Genomic DNA, 23996 nt, shown 5'->3' on the forward strand with positions numbered 1-23996 from the left:
GCCTGGGTTTTGCACTGCGTGTGGGGCATGCCAGTATGCATGTGTCCATGGGCACAGACGTGGAACTGCTCTGTTGAGGCTTCTTGGTTCACATTAGGGGAGTTGTTGTTCCTTCTAGTAGAGCTCTGAGCCCTGGGGGAGCTGCAACAGGATAGGCTGCCCTGCTCCGCTACCTCTGCCAGGTCCCGCCAGGCCACATCCCAGAACTCAGGGCCCAGAGTGGCCACGTGCTCTGGGAGAGTCGATGTTCAGCTTTGCTACAGCAGTTGCAGCTGGCGCAGGAACACCGTGGCCCACGTGTCTGTCTGTCTGAACCTGCAAAACAGGGAGGGGGCATGAGCCATAGCAGGATGGGGCATCAGTTATGCCCTTGACCCATCTGGCCAACCTGCAGTGTGCCACGTCCTGGCCCAGGGTTGGGCTCCTCCCATGGGTCCACCCAGGCCTTGCATGCATCAGGGCAAGCTTGGGGCTTGGGCTGAGCCACTGGAGACTCACCTGACTCCCGTGCTGCTGCTCCCTGCTGCTCCTCACTCAGGGCATTCGGGCAGCTGCTGAAGGACAGGCAGCCCCGCTCCGCTACCTCTGACAGGTCCCTGCAAGCCACCTCCTGAAACTTAGGGCCAGGAGTGGCCTCGTGCTCAGGCATCACCGTTAGCACCAGCTGCTGCTGCTCCTGGTCAGCTTTGCTGCAGCGGTTGCAGCTGGAGCAGGAGCACCGTGGCCCACAAGTCTGTCTTCTGCTCCCACCAACCTACAGTTGCACCTGTCTGCATGATGCTCTCGTGTACAACTGTCCCCAGCTGTGTGAAGGAGCAGGTCCCAGCATGCAGCTCACCAGCCCTTTGCCTTTCCTTGCCACAGCCAATCTCGCTTCTGTGTTGCCCGAGTTCCCTCGGGACACACAAGCAGTGTTCTTGTTCAGGGGACGGGCTTGGTTCCCCCATGCATCTCTCGGGCGCTGCTGTCGCTCCTTCGGGAGACTGTCTGGTGGACCTGGCAAGGCCTGGTGGAGACACTGCCCACTTAGGAGGGGGCACGAGATTATCCGGCCTCTGAGGCAGCCGTCTGTCTGGGAGGAGGATGTTCTCACGCACAATGCACTGAGGGCACCTGGGAACCCCCTGTCCCATCTGGCCGACCTTTAGTGTGCCAGGATGCATCAGGGCAAGCATGGCGTCTGGGACTGAGCCGCAGGAGACACCTGACTCTGGTGATGCTGTTCCTCGCCTCTCCTGCCACTGGGGGAGCAGCAGCAGGACAGGACGCCCTGCTCCACTACCTCTGCCAGGTCACTCCACGCCACCTCCCAAAACTCAGGGCCAAGAGTGGCCACGTGCTCAGGCAGCCCCGGTAACAGCAGCTGCTGCAGCTCGTGCACAGCTTTGCTGCAGCGGCTGCCGCTGAGGCAGGAGCACCACGGCCCACGCGTCTGTCTGTCGGCACCTGCAAAACAGGGAGGGGGCCTGAGCCACAGCACGATGGGGAACCTGGGAAGCCCTTGTCCAACGTAGCCAACCTGCAGCGTGCCAGGTCCCGGTCCATGGCTGGGCTCCTCGCATGGGCCCATTCCCAGCTTGGAAAAGACCTCCGAGATCATCAAGTGCAACCGCAACCTAAGCACGCTACCCTAACGCTAACAAGCCTGCGCTAAATCATGTCCCTGAGCACCACACCCAAACGGTTTTTCAACACGTGCAGGGATGGTGACTGCGCGGTGGTCCCCTTCTCTGGGGAACGTACCACATCTTCCTTGGAGGGCTATCTGTTCTTCACGGCTCGCAAGAGTTGCCTTCACAGGGTGAAGCCTCACGTCTCTTCTTCCATTGCTTTCTCAGTGCCCCCTTCCCTAGAACAAGCTGCCCGACTTTGCTGCCCACTGAGCCCAGGCTTCTGGACCCATCACCGCAGCATCACAGCAGCCAGGCAACGACACCTGAAATATTTTCGCACGTCCCACAGGGCACCCATAGCTAGAGGTTAGTTACTGCCTCCTTTACAAGTTCGGCCTCCTCCTCCTCCCTTTCAGGTGATGGCCCTGCTTTATCCGCAGTCTCTTTTTGGCTTCTCAGAAAGAGCGGTCAGGCACGGGCACAGGCTGCCCAGGGAGCTGGGGGAGTCACCGTGCCCGGAGGCGTCCGAGAACCGTGGAGATGTGCTACTGAGGGACGTGGGTTAGTGGGCAGGATCAGATGTAGCTGGACGCTGGACTCGGTGATCTCAGAGGCCTTTTCCAACCTTACCGATTCTACCGCTCTCCCTCCTTTGGCCTCTGAGGAGGAGGTTCTCTCCTTACTAGGCCAGCTGACTTGCACAGCCTGGGCTTCCATCTTTCTGTGGGAGCGACTGACAGCGGCACAGTGGCTCCTCTGGCTGAGCTGGGAGGCCGCTGCAGGCACTGAGGCAGAAGAAGCCACTGTCACAAGGGCTGGGGCAGCAGCAGGCCTTGTCGCAGGGGCCGCAGCCACCTCAGGGCCTCTGGCAAGCACGGCAGCGACTGCAGAGGCTGCTGCCACGACTGTAGATACAGCAATGGAAGAGGCTTGCTACTTCACAAGGATACTCCACGTTCTCTACACGTACTGTAACTGCTCTGGAGGAAAAGGGGAAGCTGAAGGACAAAGGGACAGCGAGGAACGGCCGTACCCTCTCACCTGCAGTCTCACACTGCCGCCTGCCGCCTGCCGCCTGCCGGCTGCGGGCAGGAGGCGTCGAGGAGCTGCAGCGCAGGCCTCTGCCCCGGGCGGCCGGGCGGGCAGCGGGACGCGCTGCGGGGCGGGGGGGGGGCGGCCTTCTCGCCTCGGCCGCCACGGCCGCGCGGCGGGCGCTCACGTCCCCCCCGCCGGAGCCCGTTCCGCCGTCGGGGAGGAGGGCGGCCGGAGCCAGTCCGGCACGGCTGCGGCGGGAGTTGCTGAGGGGGCGGCTCGGCCGCCGCTCCGCCTCGCCGGGCCAGGCGGGGAGCGGGCGCTCGCCTCTTCTGCCGGGGAGCGGGACGGCTCCCTCGCCCGCAGAGTACCGCTGCTCAGCGGCCAAAGCTCAGCTTCCCCTTCAGCGGCCGTACGGCCGCCCGCCCCGCGTGCCGCAGGCAGCCAGCGCTGCCCTGACGGCCGCCGAGGCCCTCCTCCCATCGGCCGCCTCGGAGCCGTGGCCGCCCCTGGGCTGCCGGCCGACCCGTCCCCGAGCACCCTCCCTCCCCCGGCAACCTCGGCAACCTGCTGCCCGCACTGGTGCGTGGGGGAAGCTCGGGCCGCTACCCGGGAACGGCCCCGTCCTGCCGTCCCCCTCCAACCCGCACGCACGCACGCACGTCCCACTCCCACTGCCACTGACACAGAGCAAGCACCGCAGGATGGATAGAAAGAGGATTTAATGGGACTGTAGCTGCGAGCTGGCTGTTCCCCGGTGCTCCGTTACGTCCTTCCACGCTGGGCCCTCCCACAGCCAAGTGGATGCTGATGACAAAAGCCGTGGGCACCCACGGCCCCTCTGCTTCCTCGATGTGCGCTCGCGGAAGGAGGTGGCATCGGGCCGGGTTGGCTCTCTGCACTTCCCACAGCGGTGACGTTGGCGTGGCAGCCGTTGTCCTCCACGGGCAGCACTGAAGCTGTTTGTGCTGCCTGTGCTGCTGCCCTGTATTCAGGCTGGGACTTGGGACGTGCCGGGGTGGCCAAGAGCCATGCGGGAACCTGCGGGGCCACCTCCTACCGCCAACATAGCCACTCAATGGAGCCATAGGCAATGCTACGCACCGTTGTCCCACGCGCTGGTGGCAGCAAGCAGGAGCAGATCCCGTGAGGCTGCCTTTGGGCACCTCTGTCTGCTTTGGAGCCCCACATCTCTTCCTCAGCATGCCTGGGGGGCGACTGCACGTGCCGGTTCGTATTTCTTATGCTGTGCTGCTCTGGCTTCTGTGCATCCCTCTTGGATCCCGCTGTCTTACAGCACTCACAATGCATTCGGCAGGACACAGGCAATGCAGAAGGCTCCTGGGCCTTGTTGTCCCAGCAACGTTGTCCCTGCTTTGGTTGATGAAGTCCCTCATGCGCAGGTGGACGCATGCAGGTGCAGGTGCAGGTCTGCGGGGGCTGCTCTGCGGCTCCCCTGCCTGGCTTGGAGCCCTGACGATTTGTCCTGGGGGCTGTGGGTGCCACCGGCTGCCACACGTGCTGGCTATTCACTGTCAGCCTGCCTGCCTGCCTGGTCTGCAATTCTCCTCTCAGCGAGGGGGCTGCTCAGACGCAGGCCGGCTGCAGTTCTGCAGTCATCTTCTGTAGCCAGGCGTGAAGGTGCTGCTGCTGCTGGTCTTACTGTCTTTTGCATGTGGGGTACTTCTTGTGGACGCTTGGACAATCCAACAGGCTGCTGTTCCTTCTGCTCCCACCAACGTATAGTTGCATCTGTTTGCATGATGCTCTCACGTACAACTGTCTGCAGCTGTGTGTAGGAGCAGGTCCCAGCATGCAGCTCACCAGCCCTTTGCCTTTCCTTGCCACAGCCCATCTCAGTTTTGTGTTGCCCGAGTTCCCTCGGGACCCTCTGTCCTTGCGCAGAGGGAGGGCTTGGTTTCCCCATGCATCTCTCGGGCGCTGCTGTCGCTCATTCGGGAGACACTCTGGTGGACCTGGTTAGGCCTGGTGGAGACACTGCCCACTTAGGAGGGGGCACGAGATTATCTGGCCTGCTTCCTTTTCCTGCACTTCTTTGGGCACCAAAGGAACACTGCGAGTTCTCTTCTCTGTCACAAGTCCCAACACCAACGTCTCTGCGGACTGGAGCTGGTCTTGCTGTGTAACTGCAAGCCGCTGTGTAACTGCTGCGCAGTCCTGGTGGATACACCGCCCACTCTGGAAGTGGCACGAGATTATCCGGCCTCTGAGGCAGCCGTCCGTCTGGGAGGAGGATGCTCTGGCAGACAGGACAATGCAGTCCTCTGCTGGTGGCCGGCTGGACAAGCAGTCCTCAGTGGCATCTTCTACTGCTCTGCTGGCTGCCTTGCCACCTTCATTCTTTGCCTGGGCAGGCTTTTTGCCATCAGATCCTGCCGATGGAAGCAGCCTGGTTTCCCCATGGTGCTGCAAAGAGGAGCCCTGACCACGCTGCAGAAAGGACTGCAGGCAGCAGGCCTGGGTTTTGCAGTGCGTGTGGGGCATGCCACTATGCATGTGTCCATAGGCACGGACAGGGACCTGCACTGTCAAGGCTCCTTGGTGCACATTAAGGGACTTGTTGCTCCTTCTGGTAGAGCGCTCTACCCTGGGGGAGCTGCACCAGGTAGGTTGCCCTGCTTCACCAGCTCTGCCATGTCCCGCCAGGCCGCATCCAGAACTCAGGGCCCAGAGTGGCCAGGTGCTCAGGCAGCCTCAATAGCACCAGCTACAGCTGCTGCACAGCTTTGCTACAGCAGTTGCAGCTGGGGCAGCAGCACCATGGCCCAGACATCTGTCTGTCAGCACCTGCAAAACAGGGAGGAAGAATGAGCCACAGCACGATGGGGCACCAGGGACGCCCTTGGCCCCTCTGACCGACCTGCAGCGTGCCACGTCCTGGTCCAGGGTTGGGCTCCTGACATGGGCCCATCCTTCCCTAGCATGCATCAGGGCAAGCATGGGCTTTGTGGCTGAGCCACAGGAGGCTCACCTGACTCCAGGACTGCTGCTCCACGTCGCTCCTTTCTCTGGTACGGGGCAGATGCAGCAGCACAGGATGCCCCACTCCACTCTCTCCAACAGGTCCGTCCAGGCCACCACCCAGAATTCAGGGCTTAGAGCGGCCACGTGCTCAGGCAGCCCCGACAGCACCAGCTGCTGCAGCTCCTGCACCGCTTTGCTGCTGCGGTTGCAGCTGGAGCAGGAGCACCGTGGCCCACGTGTCTGTCCCTCAGCACCTGCAAAACAGGAGGGGCATGAGCCACAGCAGGATGGACACTGGAGACAGCCTTTGCCCATCTGGCCGACCTGTAGTGTGCCAGGTCCTGGTCCAGGGTTGGGCTCCTCCCATGGGTCCACCCAGGCCTTGCATGCATCAGGGCAAGCATGGGGCTTGGGGCTGAACCACAGGAGACTCACTTGACTCGCAAGCTGATGCTCCACGCTGCTCCTCGCTCTGGTCATTGGCAGAGCTGCAGCAGGACAGGCTGCCCTGCTGCACCAGCTCCTCCAGGTCCCTCAAGCCCAGAATTCAGCACCTGGAGTGGCCACGTGCTCCGGCAGCACCGATAGCACCAGCTGCTGCAGATCCTGCACCGCTTTGCTGCAGCGGTTGCAGTTCAGGCAGGAGCAACATGGCCCTCACCTCTGTCTCTCGGGACCTGCAAAAAAGAAAGGGGGCCTGAGCCACAGCACCATGGGGCATCTCTGAAGCCCGTGGCCCATTAGGATGACCTGCAGTATGCCAGGCCCTGATCCAGGGCTCCAGGGTTAGGCTTCTCCCATGGGCCCATCCATGCCTCGCATGCATCAGGGCAAGTTCAGGCAAACTGAGAACAGTTCCAGACCCCATGCTTGTCTCTGGACAGACAACAGGAGACTCACCTGACTCTGGTGATGCTGCTCCTCGCCTCTCCTGGCGCTGGGGGAGCAGCAGCAGGACAGCATGCCCTGCCCCACTACCTCTGCCAGGTCCCTCCAGGCTGCCTCCCGGAACTCAGGGCCCAGATTGGCCACGTGCTCAGGCAGCCCCGACAGCAGCAGCTGCTGCAGCTCTGGTACAGCTTTGAAGAGGCGGTTGCAGCTGAGGCAGCAGCACCTTGTCCCACACGTCTGTCTGTGGGTACTGTAAAAAAAGGGAGGGGTCATGAGCCAATGATGGGGAACCTGGGAAGCTTTTGTCCCAGCTGGCCGACCTGTGGCATGCCAGGTCCCGGTCCAGGGTGGGGCTCCTCCCATGGGCCCACCCCTCCCCAGGATGCATCAGGGCAAGCACTGGGTCTGCGGCTGAGCCACAGGAGACTCACTTGACTCGCAAACCGATGCTCCTCGCTGCTTCTCGCTCTGGTCATTGGCAGAGCTGCAGCAGGACAGGCTTCCTTGCTCCACCAGCTTCGCCAGGTCCTTCCAGGCCCCCTCCCAGACAGAACTCAGGACCTGGAGTAACCACGTGCTCCAGCAGCACCGATAGCACCAGCTGCTGCAGATCCTGCTCAGCTTGCCTGCACCTGTTGCAGCTGGAGCAGGAGCAAGATGGCCCAGACGTCGGTCTCTCAGCACCTGCAGAACAGGGAGGGGGCGTGAGCCACAACACGATAGTGCACCAGTGACACCCACGTCCCATCTGGCCGACCTTTAGTGTGCCAGGTCCTGGCCCAGGGTTGGGCTCCTGGCATGGGCCCATCCCTCCCTAGCGTGCATCAGGGCAAGCACTGGGTCTGGGGCTGAGCCACTGGAGACTCACCTGACTCCAGGGCTGCTGCACCCTGCTGCTCCTCGCTCACGGCATTCGGGCAGCTGCAGAAGGACAGGCAGCCCCGCTCCGCTACCTCTGCCAGGTCCCTGCAAGCCACCTCCTGAAACTCAGGGCCCAGAATCGTCACGTGCTCAGGCAGCCCCAACAGCACCAGCTGCTGCAGCTCCTGCACTGCTTTGCTGCAGCGTTTGCAGCTGGAGCAGGAGCACCGTGGCCCTCAAGTCTGTCTTCTGCTCCCACCAACCTACAGTTGCACCTGTCTGCATGATGCTCTCGTCTACAACTGTCCCCAGCTGTGTGTAGGAGCAGATCCCAGCATGCAGCTCATCAGCTCTTCGCCTTTCCTTGCCACAGCCAATCTCACTTCTGTGTTGCCCGAGTTCCCTCGGGACACACAAGCAGTGTTCTTGCTCAGAGGGTGGGCTTGGTTTCCCCATGCATCTCTCGTGCGCTGCTGTTGCTCGTTCGGGAGACACACTGTGCTGAGTGCCCACGAGCGGCCACGTGCTCAGGCAGCCCCGACAGCACCAGCTGCTGCAGCTCGTGCACAGCTCTGATGCTGCGGTTGCAGCTGGGGCAGCAGCACCATGGCCATCACGTCTATCTCTCGGGACCTGCGAAAAAGAAAGAGGGCCTGAGCCAGAGCAGGAAGGTGCATCTGGGAAGCCCATGGCTTATTAGGCTGACCTGCAGTATGCCAGGTCCTGGTCCAGGGTTGGGCCCTCCCATGGGCCCATTCCTTCCCTCATATCGATCAGGGCAAGCATGGGGTTTGGGGCTGAACCACAGGAGACTCACTTGACTCGTAAGCTGATGCTCCACGCTTCTCCTCGCTCTGGTCATTGGCAGAGCTGCAGCAGGACAGGCTGCCCTGCTCCACCAGCTCCTCCAGGTCCCTCAACGCCATCCCCCAGAATTCAGGACCTGGAGTAGCCACGTGCTCCGGCAGCACCGATAGCACCAGCTGCTGCAGATCGTGCACAGCTCTGCTGCTGCGGTTGCAGTTCAGGCAGGAGCACCATGGATCTCACGTCTATCTCTTGGGACCTGCAAAGAAGAAAGAGGGCCTGAGCCAGAGCAGGATAAGGCATCTGGGAAGCCCTTGGACTATTAGGCTGAACTGCAGTATGCCAGGTCTGTCTGGGAGCAGGAGGTTCTCGCGCACAGTGCAGACCTCTGCTGGTGGCCGGGTAGAGGAGTCGACTGCACCCTGCTTCTCTTCTCTTTTTCCCAGCAAGGAAGCCCGGTTTGCAACACTGAGTGGCCTGTGTTCCCTCTGGACCTTCAAGCGTTGTTCCTCATCAAACAGACTACTTGGTTTCCCTATGCATCTCTTGGATGGTATTTGTCCTGGAAACTCCTTCTAGATGGGGCGCAGCCCTGGTGGATACACCGCCCACTCTGGAAGTGGCACGAGATTATCTGGCCTCTGAGGCAGCCGTCCGTCTGGGAGGAGGATGCTCTCGCACGCAGTGCAGTCTTCTCCTGCTGACCGGCTGGACAAGTGGTCCTCAGTGGCATCTTCTACTGCTCTGCTGGCTCCCTTGCCACCTTCATTCTTTGCCTGGGCAGGCTTTGTTGCCATCAGATCCTGCCGATGGAAGCAGCCTGGTTTCCCCACAGTAGCATCCCCCCAGTGCTGCAAAAATAGCCCAGACTATGCCGCAGAAAGGAGTGCAGGCAGCGGGCCTGGGTTTTGCACTGCGTGTGGGGCATGCCAGTATGCATGTGTCCATGGGCACAGACGTGGAACTGCTCTGTTGAGGCTTCTTGGTTCACATTAGGGGAGTTGTTGTTCCTTCTAGTAGAGCTCTGAGCCCTGGGGGAGCTGCAACAGGATAGGCTGCCCTGCTCCGCTACCTCTGCCAGGTCCCGCCAGGCCACATCCCAGAACTCAGGGCCCAGAGTGGCCACGTGCTCTGGGAGAGTCGATGTTCAGCTTTGCTACAGCAGTTGCAGCTGGCGCAGGAACACCGTGGCCCACGTGTCTGTCTGTCTGAACCTGCAAAACAGGGAGGGGGCATGAGCCATAGCAGGATGGGGCATCAGTTATGCCCTTGACCCATCTGGCCAACCTGCAGTGTGCCACGTCCTGGCCCAGGGTTGGGCTCCTCCCATGGGTCCACCCAGGCCTTGCATGCATCAGGGCAAGCTTGGGGCTTGGGCTGAGCCACTGGAGACTCACCTGACTCCCGTGCTGCTGCTCCCTGCTGCTCCTCACTCAGGGCATTCGGGCAGCTGCTGAAGGACAGGCAGCCCCGCTCCGCTACCTCTGACAGGTCCCTGCAAGCCACCTCCTGAAACTTAGGGCCAGGAGTGGCCTCGTGCTCAGGCATCACCGTTAGCACCAGCTGCTGCTGCTCCTGGTCAGCTTTGCTGCAGCGGTTGCAGCTGGAGCAGGAGCACCGTGGCCCACAAGTCTGTCTTCTGCTCCCACCAACCTACAGTTGCACCTGTCTGCATGATGCTCTCGTGTACAACTGTCCCCAGCTGTGTGAAGGAGCAGGTCCCAGCATGCAGCTCACCAGCCCTTTGCCTTTCCTTGCCACAGCCAATCTCGCTTCTGTGTTGCCCGAGTTCCCTCGGGACACACAAGCAGTGTTCTTGTTCAGGGGACGGGCTTGGTTCCCCCATGCATCTCTCGGGCGCTGCTGTCGCTCCTTCGGGAGACTGTCTGGTGGACCTGGCAAGGCCTGGTGGAGACACTGCCCACTTAGGAGGGGGCACGAGATTATCCGGCCTCTGAGGCAGCCGTCTGTCTGGGAGGAGGATGTTCTCACGCACAATGCACTGAGGGCACCTGGGAACCCCCTGTCCCATCTGGCCGACCTTTAGTGTGCCAGGATGCATCAGGGCAAGCATGGCGTCTGGGACTGAGCCGCAGGAGACACCTGACTCTGGTGATGCTGTTCCTCGCCTCTCCTGCCACTGGGGGAGCAGCAGCAGGACAGGACGCCCTGCTCCACTACCTCTGCCAGGTCACTCCACGCCACCTCCCAAAACTCAGGGCCAAGAGTGGCCACGTGCTCAGGCAGCCCCGGTAACAGCAGCTGCTGCAGCTCATGCACAGCTTTGCTGCAGCGGCTGCCGCTGAGGCAGGAGCACCACGGCCCACGCGTCTGTCTGTCGGCACCTGCAAAACAGGGAGGGGGCCTGAGCCACAGCACGATGGGGAACCTGGGAAGCCCTTGTCCAACGTAGCCAACCTGCAGCGTGCCAGGTCCCGGTCCATGGCTGGGCTCCTCGCATGGGCCCATTCCCAGCTTGGAAAAGACCTCCGAGATCATCAAGTGCAACCGCAACCTAAGCACGCTACCCTAACGCTAACAAGCCTGCGCTAAATCATGTCCCTGAGCACCACACCCAAACGGTTTTTCAACACGTGCAGGGATGGTGACTGCGCGGTGGTCCCCTTCTCTGGGGAACGTACCACATCTTCCTTGGAGGGCTATCTGTTCTTCACGGCTCGCAAGAGTTGCCTTCACAGGGTGAAGCCTCACGTCTCTTCTTCCATTGCTTTCTCAGTGCCCCCTTCCCTAGAACAAGCTGCCCGACTTTGCTGCCCACTGAGCCCAGGCTTCTGGACCCATCACCGCAGCATCACAGCAGCCAGGCAACGACACCTGAAATATTTTCGCACGTCCCACAGGGCACCCATAGCTAGAGGTTAGTTACTGCCTCCTTTACAAGTTCGGCCTCCTCCTCCTCCTCCCTTTCAGGTGATGGCCCTGCTTTATCCGCAGTCTCTTTTTGGCTTCTCAGAAAGAGCGGTCAGGCACGGGCACAGGCTGCCCAGGGAGCTGGGGGAGTCACCGTGCCCGGAGGCGTCCGAGAACCGTGGAGATGTGCTACTGAGGGACGTGGGTTAGTGGGCAGGATCAGATGTAGCTGGACGCTGGACTCGGTGATCTCAGAGGCCTTTTCCAACCTTACCGATTCTACCGCTCTCCCTCCTTTGGCCTCTGAGGAGGAGGTTCTCTCCTTACTAGGCCAGCTGACTTGCACAGCCTGGGCTTCCATCTTTCTGTGGGAGCGACTGACAGCGGCACAGTGGCTCCTCTGGCTGAGCTGGGAGGCCGCTGCAGGCACTGAGGCAGAAGAAGCCACTGTCACAAGGGCTGGGGCAGCAGCAGGCCTTGTCGCAGGGGCCGCAGCCACCTCAGGGCCTCTGGCAAGCACGGCAGCGACTGCAGAGGCTGCTGCCACGACTGTAGATACAGCAATGGAAGAGGCTTGCTACTTCACAAGGATACTCCACGTTCTCTACACGTACTGTAACTGCTCTGGAGGAAAAGGGGAAGCTGAAGGACAAAGGGACAGCGAGGAACGGCCGTACCCTCTCACCTGCAGTCTCACACTGCCGCCTGCCGCCTGCCGCCTGCCGGCTGCGGGCAGGAGGCGTCGAGGAGCTGCAGCGCAGGCCTCTGCCCCGGGCGGCCGGGCGGGCAGCGGGACGCGCTGCGGGGCGGGGGGGGGCGGCCTTCTCGCCTCGGCCGCCACGGCCGCGCGGCGGGCGCTCACGTCCCCCCCGCCGGAGCCCGTTCCGCCGTCGGGGAGGAGGGCGGCCGGAGCCAGTCCGGCACGGCTGCGGCGGGAGTTGCTGAGGGGGCGGCTCGGCCGCCGCTCCGCCTCGCCGGGCCAGGCGGGGAGCGGGCGCTCGCCTCTTCTGCCGGGGAGCGGGACGGCTCCCTCGCCCGCAGAGTACCGCTGCTCAGCGGCCAAAGCTCAGCTTCCCCTTCAGCGGCCGTACGGCCGCCCGCCCCGCGTGCCGCAGGCAGCCAGCGCTGCCCTGACGGCCGCCGAGGCCCTCCTCCCATCGGCCGCCTCGGAGCCGTGGCCGCCCCTGGGCTGCCGGCCGACCCGTCCCCGAGCACCCTCCCTCCCCCGGCAACCTCGGCAACCTGCTGCCCGCACTGGTGCGTGGGGGAAGCTCGGGCCGCTACCCGGGAACGGCCCCGTCCTGCCGTCCCCCTCCAACCCGCACGCACGCACGCACGTCCCACTCCCACTGCCACTGACACAGAGCAAGCACCGCAGGATGGATAGAAAGAGGATTTAATGGGACTGTAGCTGCGAGCTGGCTGTTCCCCGGTGCTCCGTTACGTCCTTCCACGCTGGGCCCTCCCACAGCCAAGTGGATGCTGATGACAAAAGCCGTGGGCACCCACGGCCCCTCTGCTTCCTCGATGTGCGCTCGCGGAAGGAGGTGGCATCGGGCCGGGTTGGCTCTCTGCACTTCCCACAGCGGTGACGTTGGCGTGGCAGCCGTTGTCCTCCACGGGCAGCACTGAAGCTGTTTGTGCTGCCTGTGCTGCTGCCCTGTATTCAGGCTGGGACTTGGGACGTGCCGGGGTGGCCAAGAGCCATGCGGGAACCTGCGGGGCCACCTCCTACCGCCAACATAGCCACTCAATGGAGCCATAGGCAATGCTACGCACCGTTGTCCCACGCGCTGGTGGCAGCAAGCAGGAGCAGATCCCGTGAGGCTGCCTTTGGGCACCTCTGTCTGCTTTGGAGCCCCACATCTCTTCCTCAGCATGCCTGGGGGGCGACTGCACGTGCCGGTTCGTATTTCTTATGCTGTGCTGCTCTGGCTTCTGTGCATCCCTCTTGGATCCCGCTGTCTTACAGCACTCACAATGCATTCGGCAGGACACAGGCAATGCAGAAGGCTCCTGGGCCTTGTTGTCCCAGCAACGTTGTCCCTGCTTTGGTTGATGAAGTCCCTCATGCGCAGGTGGACGCATGCAGGTGCAGGTGCAGGTCTGCGGGGGCTGCTCTGCGGCTCCCCTGCCTGGCTTGGAGCCCTGACGATTTGTCCTGGGGGCTGTGGGGGCCACCCGCTGCCACGAGTGCCAGCCATTCACGCTCTGCCTGCCTGCCTGCTCTGCACGTCTCCTGCCACAGACGGCACAGCTCAGACGCTGGCTGGCTGCACTGCAGCAGTCATCTTCCGTAGCCAGGCGTGAAGGTGCTGCTGCTGCTGGTCTTACTGTCTTTTGCATGTGGGGTACTTCTTGTGGACGCTTGGACAATCCAACAGGCTGCTGTTCCTTCTGCTCCCACCAATGTACAGCGGCACCTGTCTGCATGATGCTCTCACGTACAACTGTCCCCAGCTGTGTGGAGGAGCTGGGGGAGCTGCAGCAGGATAGGCTTCCTTGCTCCACCAGCTTTTCCAGGTCCCGCCAGGCCGCATCCCAGAACTCAGGGCCCAGAGTGGCCACGTGCTCTGGGAGAGCCGGCAACACCAGCTGCTGCAGCTCCTGCTCAGCTTTGCTGCAGCGGTTGCAGCTGGAGCAGGAGCACCGTGGCCCACGTGTCTGTCCCTCAGCACCTGCAAAACAGGAGGGGCATGAGCCACAGCAGGATGGACACTGGAGACAGCCTTTGTCCATCTGGCTGACCCGTAGTGTGCCAGGTCCTGGTCCACGGTTGGGCTCCTCCCATGGGTCCACCCAGGCCTCGCATGCATCAGGGCAAGCATGGGGTTTGGGGCTGAACCACAGGAGACTCACTTGACTCGCAAGCTGATGCTCCACGCTGCTCCTCGCTCTGGTCATTGGCAGAGCTGCAGCAGGACAGGCTGCCCTGCTGCACCAGCTCCTCCAGGTCCCTCAAGCCCAGAATTCAGCACCTGGAGTGGCCACGTGCTCCGGCAGCACCGATAGCACCAGCTGCTGCAGATCCTGCACCGCTTTGCTGCAGCGGTTGCAGTTCAGGCAGGAGCAACATGGCCCTCACCTCTGTCTCTCGGGACCTGCAAAAAAGAAAGGGGGCCTGAGCCACAGCACCATGGGGCATCTCTGAAGCCCGTGGCCCATTAGGATGACCTGCAGTATGCCAGGCCCTGATCCAGGGCTCCAGGGTTAGGCTTCTCCCATGGGCCCATCCATGCCTCGCATGCGTCAGGGCAAGTTCAGGCAAACTGAGAACAGTTCCAGACCCCATGCTTGTCTCTGGACAGACAACAGGAGACTCACCTGACTCTGGTGATGCTGCTCCTCGCCTCTCCTGGCGCTGGGGGAGCAGCAGCAGGACAGCATGCCCTGCCCCACTACCTCTGCCAGGTCCCTCCAGGCTGCCTCCCGGAACTCAGGGCCCAGATTGGCCACGTGCTCAGGCAGCCCCGACAGCAGCAGCTGCTGCAGCTCTGGTACAGCTTTGAAGAGGCGGTTGCAGCTGAGGCAGCAGCACCTTGTCCCACACGTCTGTCTGTGGGTACTGTAAAAAAAGGGAGGGGTCATGAGCCAATGATGGGGAACCTGGGAAGCTTTTGTCCCAGCTGGCCGACCTGTGGCATGCCAGGTCCCGGTCCAGGGTGGGGCTCCTCCCATGGGCCCACCCCTCCCCAGGATGCATCAGGGCAAGCACTGGGTCTGCGGCTGAGCCACAGGAGACTCACTTGACTCGCAAACCGATGCTCCTCGCTGCTTCTCGCTCTGGTCATTGGCAGAGCTGCAGCAGGACAGGCTTCCTTGCTCCACCAGCTTCGCCAGGTCCTTCCAGGCCCCCTCCCAGACAGAACTCAGGACCTGGAGTAACCACGTGCTCCAGCAGCACCGATAGCACCAGCTGCTGCAGATCCTGCTCAGCTTGCCTGCACCTGTTGCAGCTGGAGCAGGAGCAAGATGGCCCAGACGTCGGTCTCTCAGCACCTGCAGAACAGGGAGGGGGCGTGAGCCACAACACGATAGTGCACCAGTGACACCCACGTCCCATCTGGCCGACCTTTAGTGTGCCAGGTCCTGGCCCAGGGTTGGGCTCCTGGCATGGGCCCATCCCTCCCTAGCGTGCATCAGGGCAAGCACTGGGTCTGGGGCTGAGCCACTGGAGACTCACCTGACTCCAGGGCTGCTGCACCCTGCTGCTCCTCGCTCACGGCATTCGGGCAGCTGCAGAAGGACAGGCAGCCCCGCTCCGCTACCTCTGCCAGGTCCCTGCAAGCCACCTCCTGAAACTCAGGGCCCAGAATCGTCACGTGCTCAGGCAGCCCCAACAGCACCAGCTGCTGCAGCTCCTGCACTGCTTTGCTGCAGCGTTTGCAGCTGGAGCAGGAGCACCGTGGCCCTCAAGTCTGTCTTCTGCTCCCACCAACCTACAGTTGCACCTGTCTGCATGATGCTCTCGTCTACAACTGTCCCCAGCTGTGTGTAGGAGCAGATCCCAGCATGCAGCTCATCAGCTCTTCGCCTTTCCTTGCCACAGCCAATCTCACTTCTGTGTTGCCCGAGTTCCCTCGGGACACACAAGCAGTGTTCTTGCTCAGAGGGTGGGCTTGGTTTCCCCATGCATCTCTCGTGCGCTGCTGTTGCTCGTTCGGGAGACACACTGTGCTGAGTGCCCACGAGCGGCCACGTGCTCAGGCAGCCCCGACAGCACCAGCTGCTGCAGCTCGTGCACAGCTCTGATGCTGCGGTTGCAGCTGGGGCAGCAGCACCATGGCCATCACGTCTATCTCTCGGGACCTGCGAAAAAGAAAGAGGGCCTGAGCCAGAGCAGGAAGGTGCATCTGGGAAGCCCATGGCTTATTAGGCTGACCTGCAGTATGCCAGGTCCTGGTCCAGGGTTGGGCCCCTCCCATGGGCCCATTCCTTCCCTCATATCGATCAGGGCAAGCATGGGGTTTGGGGCTGAACCACAGGAGACTCACTTGACTCGTAAGCTGATGCTCCACGCTTCTCCTCGCTCTGGTCATTGGCAGAGCTGCAGCAGGACAGGCTGCCCTGCTCCACCAGCTCCTCCAGGTCCCTCAACGCCATCCCCCAGAATTCAGGACCTGGAGTAGCCACGTGCTCCGGCAGCACCGATAGCACCAGCTGCTGCAGATCGTGCACAGCTCTGCTGCTGCGGTTGCAGTTCAGGCAGGAGCACCATGGATCTCACGTCTATCTCTTGGGACCTGCAAAGAAGAAAGAGGGCCTGAGCCAGAGCAGGATAAGGCATCTGGGAAGCCCTTGGACTATTAGGCTGAACTGCAGTATGCCAGGTCTGTCTGGGAGCAGGAGGTTCTCGCGCACAGTGCAGACCTCTGCTGGTGGCCGGGTAGAGGAGTCGACTGCACCCTGCTTCTCTTCTCTTTTTCCCAGCAAGGAAGCCCGGTTTGCAACACTGAGTGGCCTGTGTTCCCTCTGGACCTTCAAGCGTTGTTCCTCATCAAACAGACTACTTGGTTTCCCTATGCATCTCTTGGATGGTATTTGTCCTGGAAACTCCTTCTAGATGGGGCGCAGCCCTGGTGGATACACCGCCCACTCTGGAAGTGGCACGAGATTATCTGGCCTCTGAGGCAGCCGTCCGTCTGGGAGGAGGATGCTCTCGCACGCAGTGCAGTCTTCTCCTGCTGACCGGCTGGACAAGTGGTCCTCAGTGGCATCTTCTACTGCTCTGCTGGCTCCCTTGCCACCTTCATTCTTTGCCTGGGCAGGCTTTGTTGCCATCAGATCCTGCCGATGGAAGCAGCCTGGTTTCCCCACAGTAGCATCCCCCCAGTGCTGCAAAAATAGCCCAGACTATGCCGCAGAAAGGAGTGCAGGCAGCGGGCCTGGGTTTTGCACTGCGTGTGGGGCATGCCAGTATGCATGTGTCCATGGGCACAGACGTGGAACTGCTCTGTTGAGGCTTCTTGGTTCACATTAGGGGAGTTGTTGTTCCTTCTAGTAGAGCTCTGAGCCCTGGGGGAGCTGCAACAGGATAGGCTGCCCTGCTCCGCTACCTCTGCCAGGTCCCGCCAGGCCACATCCCAGAACTCAGGGCCCAGAGTGGCCACGTGCTCTGGGAGAGTCGATGTTCAGCTTTGCTACAGCAGTTGCAGCTGGCGCAGGAACACCGTGGCCCACGTGTCTGTCTGTCTGAACCTGCAAAACAGGGAGGGGGCATGAGCCATAGCAGGATGGGGCATCAGTTATGCCCTTGACCCATCTGGCCAACCTGCAGTGTGCCACGTCCTGGCCCAGGGTTGGGCTCCTCCCATGGGTCCACCCAGGCCTTGCATGCATCAGGGCAAGCTTGGGGCTTGGGCTGAGCCACTGGAGACTCACCTGACTCCCGTGCTGCTGCTCCCTGCTGCTCCTCACTCAGGGCATTCGGGCAGCTGCTGAAGGACAGGCAGCCCCGCTCCGCTACCTCTGACAGGTCCCTGCAAGCCACCTCCTGAAACTTAGGGCCAGGAGTGGCCTCGTGCTCAGGCATCACCGTTAGCACCAGCTGCTGCTGCTCCTGGTCAGCTTTGCTGCAGCGGTTGCAGCTGGAGCAGGAGCACCGTGGCCCACAAGTCTGTCTTCTGCTCCCACCAACCTACAGTTGCACCTGTCTGCATGATGCTCTCGTGTACAACTGTCCCCAGCTGTGTGAAGGAGCAGGTCCCAGCATGCAGCTCACCAGCCCTTTGCCTTTCCTTGCCACAGCCAATCTCGCTTCTGTGTTGCCCGAGTTCCCTCGGGACACACAAGCAGTGTTCTTGTTCAGGGGACGGGCTTGGTTCCCCCATGCATCTCTCGGGCGCTGCTGTCGCTCCTTCGGGAGACTGTCTGGTGGACCTGGCAAGGCCTGGTGGAGACACTGCCCACTTAGGAGGGGGCACGAGATTATCCGGCCTCTGAGGCAGCCGTCTGTCTGGGAGGAGGATGTTCTCACGCACAATGCACTGAGGGCACCTGGGAACCCCCTGTCCCATCTGGCCGACCTTTAGTGTGCCAGGATGCATCAGGGCAAGCATGGCGTCTGGGACTGAGCCGCAGGAGACACCTGACTCTGGTGATGCTGTTCCTCGCCTCTCCTGCCACTGGGGGAGCAGCAGCAGGACAGGACGCCCTGCTCCACTACCTCTGCCAGGTCACTCCACGCCACCTCCCAAAACTCAGGGCCAAGAGTGGCCACGTGCTCAGGCAGCCCCGGTAACAGCAGCTGCTGCAGCTCGTGCACAGCTTTGCTGCAGCGGCTGCCGCTGAGGCAGGAGCACCACGGCCCACGCGTCTGTCTGTCGGCACCTGCAAAACAGGGAGGGGGCCTGAGCCACAGCACGATGGGGAACCTGGGAAGCCCTTGTCCAACGTAGCCAACCTGCAGCGTGCCAGGTCCCGGTCCATGGCTGGGCTCCTCGCATGGGCCCATTCCCAGCTTGGAAAAGACCTCCGAGATCATCAAGTGCAACCGCAACCTAAGCACGCTACCCTAACGCTAACAAGCCTGCGCTAAATCATGTCCCTGAGCACCACACCCAAACGGTTTTTCAACACGTGCAGGGATGGTGACTGCGCGGTGGTCCCCTTCTCTGGGGAACGTACCACATCTTCCTTGGAGGGCTATCTGTTCTTCACGGCTCGCAAGAGTTGCCTTCACAGGGTGAAGCCTCACGTCTCTTCTTCCATTGCTTTCTCAGTGCCCCCTTCCCTAGAACAAGCTGCCCGACTTTGCTGCCCACTGAGCCCAGGCTTCTGGACCCATCACCGCAGCATCACAGCAGCCAGGCAACGACACCTGAAATATTTTCGCACGTCCCACAGGGCACCCATAGCTAGAGGTTAGTTACTGCCTCCTTTACAAGTTCGGCCTCCTCCTCCTCCTCCCTTTCAGGTGATGGCCCTGCTTTATCCGCAGTCTCTTTTTGGCTTCTCAGAAAGAGCGGTCAGGCACGGGCACAGGCTGCCCAGGGAGCTGGGGGAGTCACCGTGCCCGGAGGCGTCCGAGAACCGTGGAGATGTGCTACTGAGGGACGTGGGTTAGTGGGCAGGATCAGATGTAGCTGGACGCTGGACTCGGTGATCTCAGAGGCCTTTTCCAACCTTACCGATTCTACCGCTCTCCCTCCTTTGGCCTCTGAGGAGGAGGTTCTCTCCTTACTAGGCCAGCTGACTTGCACAGCCTGGGCTTCCATCTTTCTGTGGGAGCGACTGACAGCGGCACAGTGGCTCCTCTGGCTGAGCTGGGAGGCCGCTGCAGGCACTGAGGCAGAAGAAGCCACTGTCACAAGGGCTGGGGCAGCAGCAGGCCTTGTCGCAGGGGCCGCAGCCACCTCAGGGCCTCTGGCAAGCACGGCAGCGACTGCAGAGGCTGCTGCCACGACTGTAGATACAGCAATGGAAGAGGCTTGCTACTTCACAAGGATACTCCACGTTCTCTACACGTACTGTAACTGCTCTGGAGGAAAAGGGGAAGCTGAAGGACAAAGGGACAGCGAGGAACGGCCGTACCCTCTCACCTGCAGTCTCACACTGCCGCCTGCCGCCTGCCGCCTGCCGGCTGCGGGCAGGAGGCGTCGAGGAGCTGCAGCGCAGGCCTCTGCCCCGGGCGGCCGGGCGGGCAGCGGGACGCGCTGCGGGGCGGGGGGGGGCGGCCTTCTCGCCTCGGCCGCCACGGCCGCGCGGCGGGCGCTCACGTCCCCCCCGCCGGAGCCCGTTCCGCCGTCGGGGAGGAGGGCGGCCGGAGCCAGTCCGGCACGGCTGCGGCGGGAGTTGCTGAGGGGGCGGCTCGGCCGCCGCTCCGCCTCGCCGGGCCAGGCGGGGAGCGGGCGCTCGCCTCTTCTGCCGGGGAGCGGGACGGCTCCCTCGCCCGCAGAGTACCGCTGCTCAGCGGCCAAAGCTCAGCTTCCCCTTCAGCGGCCGTACGGCCGCCCGCCCCGCGTGCCGCAGGCAGCCAGCGCTGCCCTGACGGCCGCCGAGGCCCTCCTCCCATCGGCCGCCTCGGAGCCGTGGCCGCCCCTGGGCTGCCGGCCGACCCGTCCCCGAGCACCCTCCCTCCCCCGGCAACCTCGGCAACCTGCTGCCCGCACTGGTGCGTGGGGGAAGCTCGGGCCGCTACCCGGGAACGGCCCCGTCCTGCCGTCCCCCTCCAACCCGCACGCACGCACGCACGTCCCACTCCCACTGCCACTGACACAGAGCAAGCACCGCAGGATGGATAGAAAGAGGATTTAATGGGACTGTAGCTGCGAGCTGGCTGTTCCCCGGTGCTCCGTTACGTCCTTCCACGCTGGGCCCTCCCACAGCCAAGTGGATGCTGATGACAAAAGCCGTGGGCACCCACGGCCCCTCTGCTTCCTCGATGTGCGCTCGCGGAAGGAGGTGGCATCGGGCCGGGTTGGCTCTCTGCACTTCCCACAGCGGTGACGTTGGCGTGGCAGCCGTTGTCCTCCACGGGCAGCACTGAAGCTGTTTGTGCTGCCTGTGCTGCTGCCCTGTATTCAGGCTGGGACTTGGGACGTGCCGGGGTGGCCAAGAGCCATGCGGGAACCTGCGGGGCCACCTCCTACCGCCAACATAGCCACTCAATGGAGCCATAGGCAATGCTACGCACCGTTGTCCCACGCGCTGGTGGCAGCAAGCAGGAGCAGATCCCGTGAGGCTGCCTTTGGGCACCTCTGTCTGCTTTGGAGCCCCACATCTCTTCCTCAGCATGCCTGGGGGGCGACTGCACGTGCCGGTTCGTATTTCTTATGCTGTGCTGCTCTGGCTTCTGTGCATCCCTCTTGGATCCCGCTGTCTTACAGCACTCACAATGCATTCGGCAGGACACAGGCAATGCAGAAGGCTCCTGGGCCTTGTTGTCCCAGCAACGTTGTCCCTGCTTTGGTTGATGAAGTCCCTCATGCGCAGGTGGACGCATGCAGGTGCAGGTGCAGGTCTGCGGGGGCTGCTCTGCGGCTCCCCTGCCTGGCTTGGAGCCCTGACGATTTGTCCTGGGGGCTGTGGGGGCCACCCGCTGCCACGAGTGCCAGCCATTCACGCTCTGCCTGCCTGCCTGCTCTGCACGTCTCCTGCCACAGACGGCACAGCTCAGACGCTGGCTGGCTGCACTGCAGCAGTCATCTTCCGTAGCCAGGCGTGAAGGTGCTGCTGCTGCTGGTCTTACTGTCTTTTGCATGTGGGGTACTTCTTGTGGACGCTTGGACAATCCAACAGGCTGCTGTTCCTTCTGCTCCCACCAATGTACAGCGGCACCTGTCTGCATGATGCTCTCACGTACAACTGTCCCCAGCTGTGTGGAGGAGCTGGGGGAGCTGCAGCAGGATAGGCTTCCTTGCTCCACCAGCTTTTCCAGGTCCCGCCAGGCCGCATCCCAGAACTCAGGGCCCAGAGTGGCCACGTGCTCTGGGAGAGCCGGCAACACCAGCTGCTGCAGCTCCTGCTCAGCTTTGCTGCAGCGGTTGCAGCTGGAGCAGGAGCACCGTGGCCCACGTGTCTGTCCCTCAGCACCTGCAAAACAGGAGGGGCATGAGCCACAGCAGGATGGACACTGGAGACAGCCTTTGTCCATCTGGCTGACCCGTAGTGTGCCAGGTCCTGGTCCACGGTTGGGCTCCTCCCATGGGTCCACCCAGGCCTCGCATGCATCAGGGCAAGCATGGGGTTTGGGGCTGAACCACAATAGACTCACTTGACTCAGAAGCTGATGCTCCACGCTGCACCTCACTCTGGTCATTGGCAGAGCTGCAGCAGGACAGGCTTCCTTGCTCCACCAGCTCCTCCAGGTCCCTCCAGGCCATCACCCAGAATTCAGGACCAGGAGTAGCCACGTGCTGCGGCAGCACCGATAGCACCAGCTGCTGCAGCTCCTGGTCAGCTTTGCTGCAGCGGTTGCAGCTGGAGCAGGAGCAAGATGTCCCAGACGTTGGTCTCTGAGCACCTGCAGAACAGGGAGGGGGACTGAGCCACAGCTCGACTGGACACCAGCGACAACCCTGTCCCATCTGGTCGACCTGAAGCGTGCCAGTTCCCAGTCCAGGGTGGGGCTCCTGGCATGGGCCCATCCCTGCCTGGCATGAATAAGACAAAGCCTGGGGCTTGGCACTGACCCACAGAGACCTACCTGACTCCGGTGCTGATGCTCCTCTCCGCCACCATCTCCTCAGTCGCAAGAGTCGTCTGCCAGCCTGCAGGCACATGAACGTGGCACAGTGAGGCTCCTGGGAAGCAACCCACGCAATCGGTTCCAAATCCCCCAGCCCTGAGTCCCACAGCCATCCTCAAACTCCCCTACCTGTAGGAACCAGATGGTGATGAGCAGGGAGACCCTGGCCACCAAGAACAGGACATACAGGAAGAAAAGGGTCATAGGGACAAGGAGAAAGCTGTCGTCAACCATCGCTCAAAGCCGGTCACGACCGCACTGGGAGAGGCAGGGTGCTGGTTGCTAGCTCATACTGAGTTGGCCGTGAGGTCACAATCCTTTGGGTGGGGACACCTCTGTGAGGTCACAGCCCCACAGCCCACATGGAAGCCAGTCAGTGCTTGCCCTCAGCATGCTGGTGGGAGAAGTTACGAATAAACCTGAGGATAATGAGAAAATGCTTCAAAATAAATTGCAGCTTACACATCAGGTGACAGTGTGCACCAGCTTGGGATCCAGCACCATCCTTGTGGTGTGCTGCTGCCACCTTCCCTTCAGATACCTGCCGTAGACACAGAGTAAAGGGGGAAGGTGCTTTTAGTCTGCTTTCTCTTCTCACTACCCTAGGGCGCTGTTAGCGGGTAATAAAGGAAATGAATCTTCCCCAGGCCTAAACTGCTTTGCCTAGGACGGTAACTGGTGAGCCATCTCCGCCTCCTTCTGGCAGGTTGATTATATCCCACTGCCCCAGACCAAGGATGGAAGCAACCACTGGATGGCTGGAAACATACCCTGTACTCCAGGCCACCACCCAAAACGCTATCCTGGGCCTTGAAAGCAGGAATTCTTTCTGGGGACATGGCACTCTAGAAAGAATTTGGTCGAACACGACACGTTTCTGAAATAACCTCATTGACATCTGTGCCAAAGAGCATGGCTTTGAGTGGGTGTATCACACTTTATCACGCACCAGCAGAGCCCACTCGGGGATCAAAGAATCACAGAACCACAGAACCACAGAATGGCCTGGGCTGAAGAGGACCTCAAAGACCATCTAGTTTCAACCCCCCTGCTATGTGCAGGGTCGCCAACAACCAGACCAGGCTGCCCAGAGCCACATCCAGCCTGGCCTTGAATGCCAGCAGGGATGGGGCATCCACAACCTCCTTGTGCAGCCTGTTCCAGTGCGTCACCACCCTCTGGGTGAAAAACTTCCTCCTAATATCCAACCTAAACCTCCTGTCTCAGTTTAAAACCGTTCCCCCCTGTCCTATCACTATCCACCCTTGTAAACAGCCGTTCCTCCTCCTGTTTATACGCTCCCATTGAGTACTGGAAGGGCACAATGAGGTCTCCCCGGAGATTTCTCTTCTCCAAACCAAACAAGCCCACTTCCCTCAACCTTTCCTCATAGGAGAGGTGCTCCAGCCCTCTGATCATCCTAGTGGGCCTCCTCTGTACCTGTTCCAAGAGCTCTGCATCTTTCTTGTGCTGGGGGCCCCAGGCCAGAACTCACTACTCCAGACGGGGCCTCACAAGAGCTGAGCAGAGGGGAACAATCTCCTCCCTCTCCCTGCTGGCCACCCCTCTTTTAATGCACACCAGGATATAGCTGGCCTTCTGGGCCGCAAGCGCACCCTGCCGCCTCGTGTCCAGCTTCTCGTCCACCAGGACCCCCATGTCCTTCTCAGCAGGGCTGCTCTCAAGGCGTTCTCAGAATCAGAGAATCAGACAATCACCAAGGTTGGAAAAGAACTCCAAGATCATCC

At 61.7% G+C, this 23996-nt stretch overlaps 2 protein-coding genes and 1 long non-coding RNA gene across 4 annotated transcripts; all 3 read right to left on the minus strand.

Annotated features, from left to right (window-relative positions):
- Window positions 1-3350: 3350 nt before the first annotated feature.
- LOC107051919 lies at window positions 3351-6567 on the minus strand. The gene is made up of 4 exons (XR_005843053.2): window positions 6531-6567; window positions 6066-6307; window positions 5638-5884; window positions 3351-5453 (listed from the first exon to the last, which is right to left on the minus strand). It is a non-coding gene; the product is annotated as an uncharacterized LOC107051919 (long non-coding RNA).
- Window positions 6568-12440: 5873 nt separating this feature from the next.
- LOC121108518 lies at window positions 12441-17592 on the minus strand. Its single transcript, XM_040656222.2, has 10 exons — window positions 17442-17592; window positions 17117-17258; window positions 16181-16303; window positions 15842-15869; window positions 15244-15355; window positions 15008-15059; window positions 14390-14625; window positions 14146-14161; window positions 13920-14017; window positions 12441-13738 (listed from the first exon to the last, which is right to left on the minus strand). Exons 1-10 carry the CDS (start codon window positions 17590-17592, stop codon window positions 12792-12794), a joined length of 1905 nt encoding a protein of 634 aa, XP_040512156.2. The 3' UTR covers window positions 12441-12791.
- Window positions 17593-20295: 2703 nt separating this feature from the next.
- On the minus strand, window positions 20296-23337 carry LOC101748544. 2 transcript variants are annotated; one of them, XM_040656215.1, is made up of 4 exons: window positions 22378-23337; window positions 22207-22270; window positions 21775-22023; window positions 20296-21593 (listed from the first exon to the last, which is right to left on the minus strand). In XM_040656215.1, exons 1-4 carry the CDS (start codon window positions 22480-22482, stop codon window positions 20647-20649), a joined length of 1365 nt encoding a protein of 454 aa, XP_040512149.1. In that variant the 5' UTR covers window positions 22483-23337; the 3' UTR covers window positions 20296-20646. The 2 variants fall into 2 exon arrangements, with proteins under 2 accessions (XP_040512149.1, XP_040512148.1); XM_040656214.1 differs by having other exon boundaries at window positions 21775-22270.
- Between the last annotated feature and the right edge of the window lie 659 nt (window positions 23338-23996).

This window comes from Gallus gallus, chromosome Z, assembly GCF_016699485.2.
Source record: "Gallus gallus isolate bGalGal1 chromosome Z, bGalGal1.mat.broiler.GRCg7b, whole genome shotgun sequence".
In the NCBI taxonomy this organism is placed as follows: Eukaryota; Metazoa; Chordata; class Aves; order Galliformes; family Phasianidae; genus Gallus; species Gallus gallus.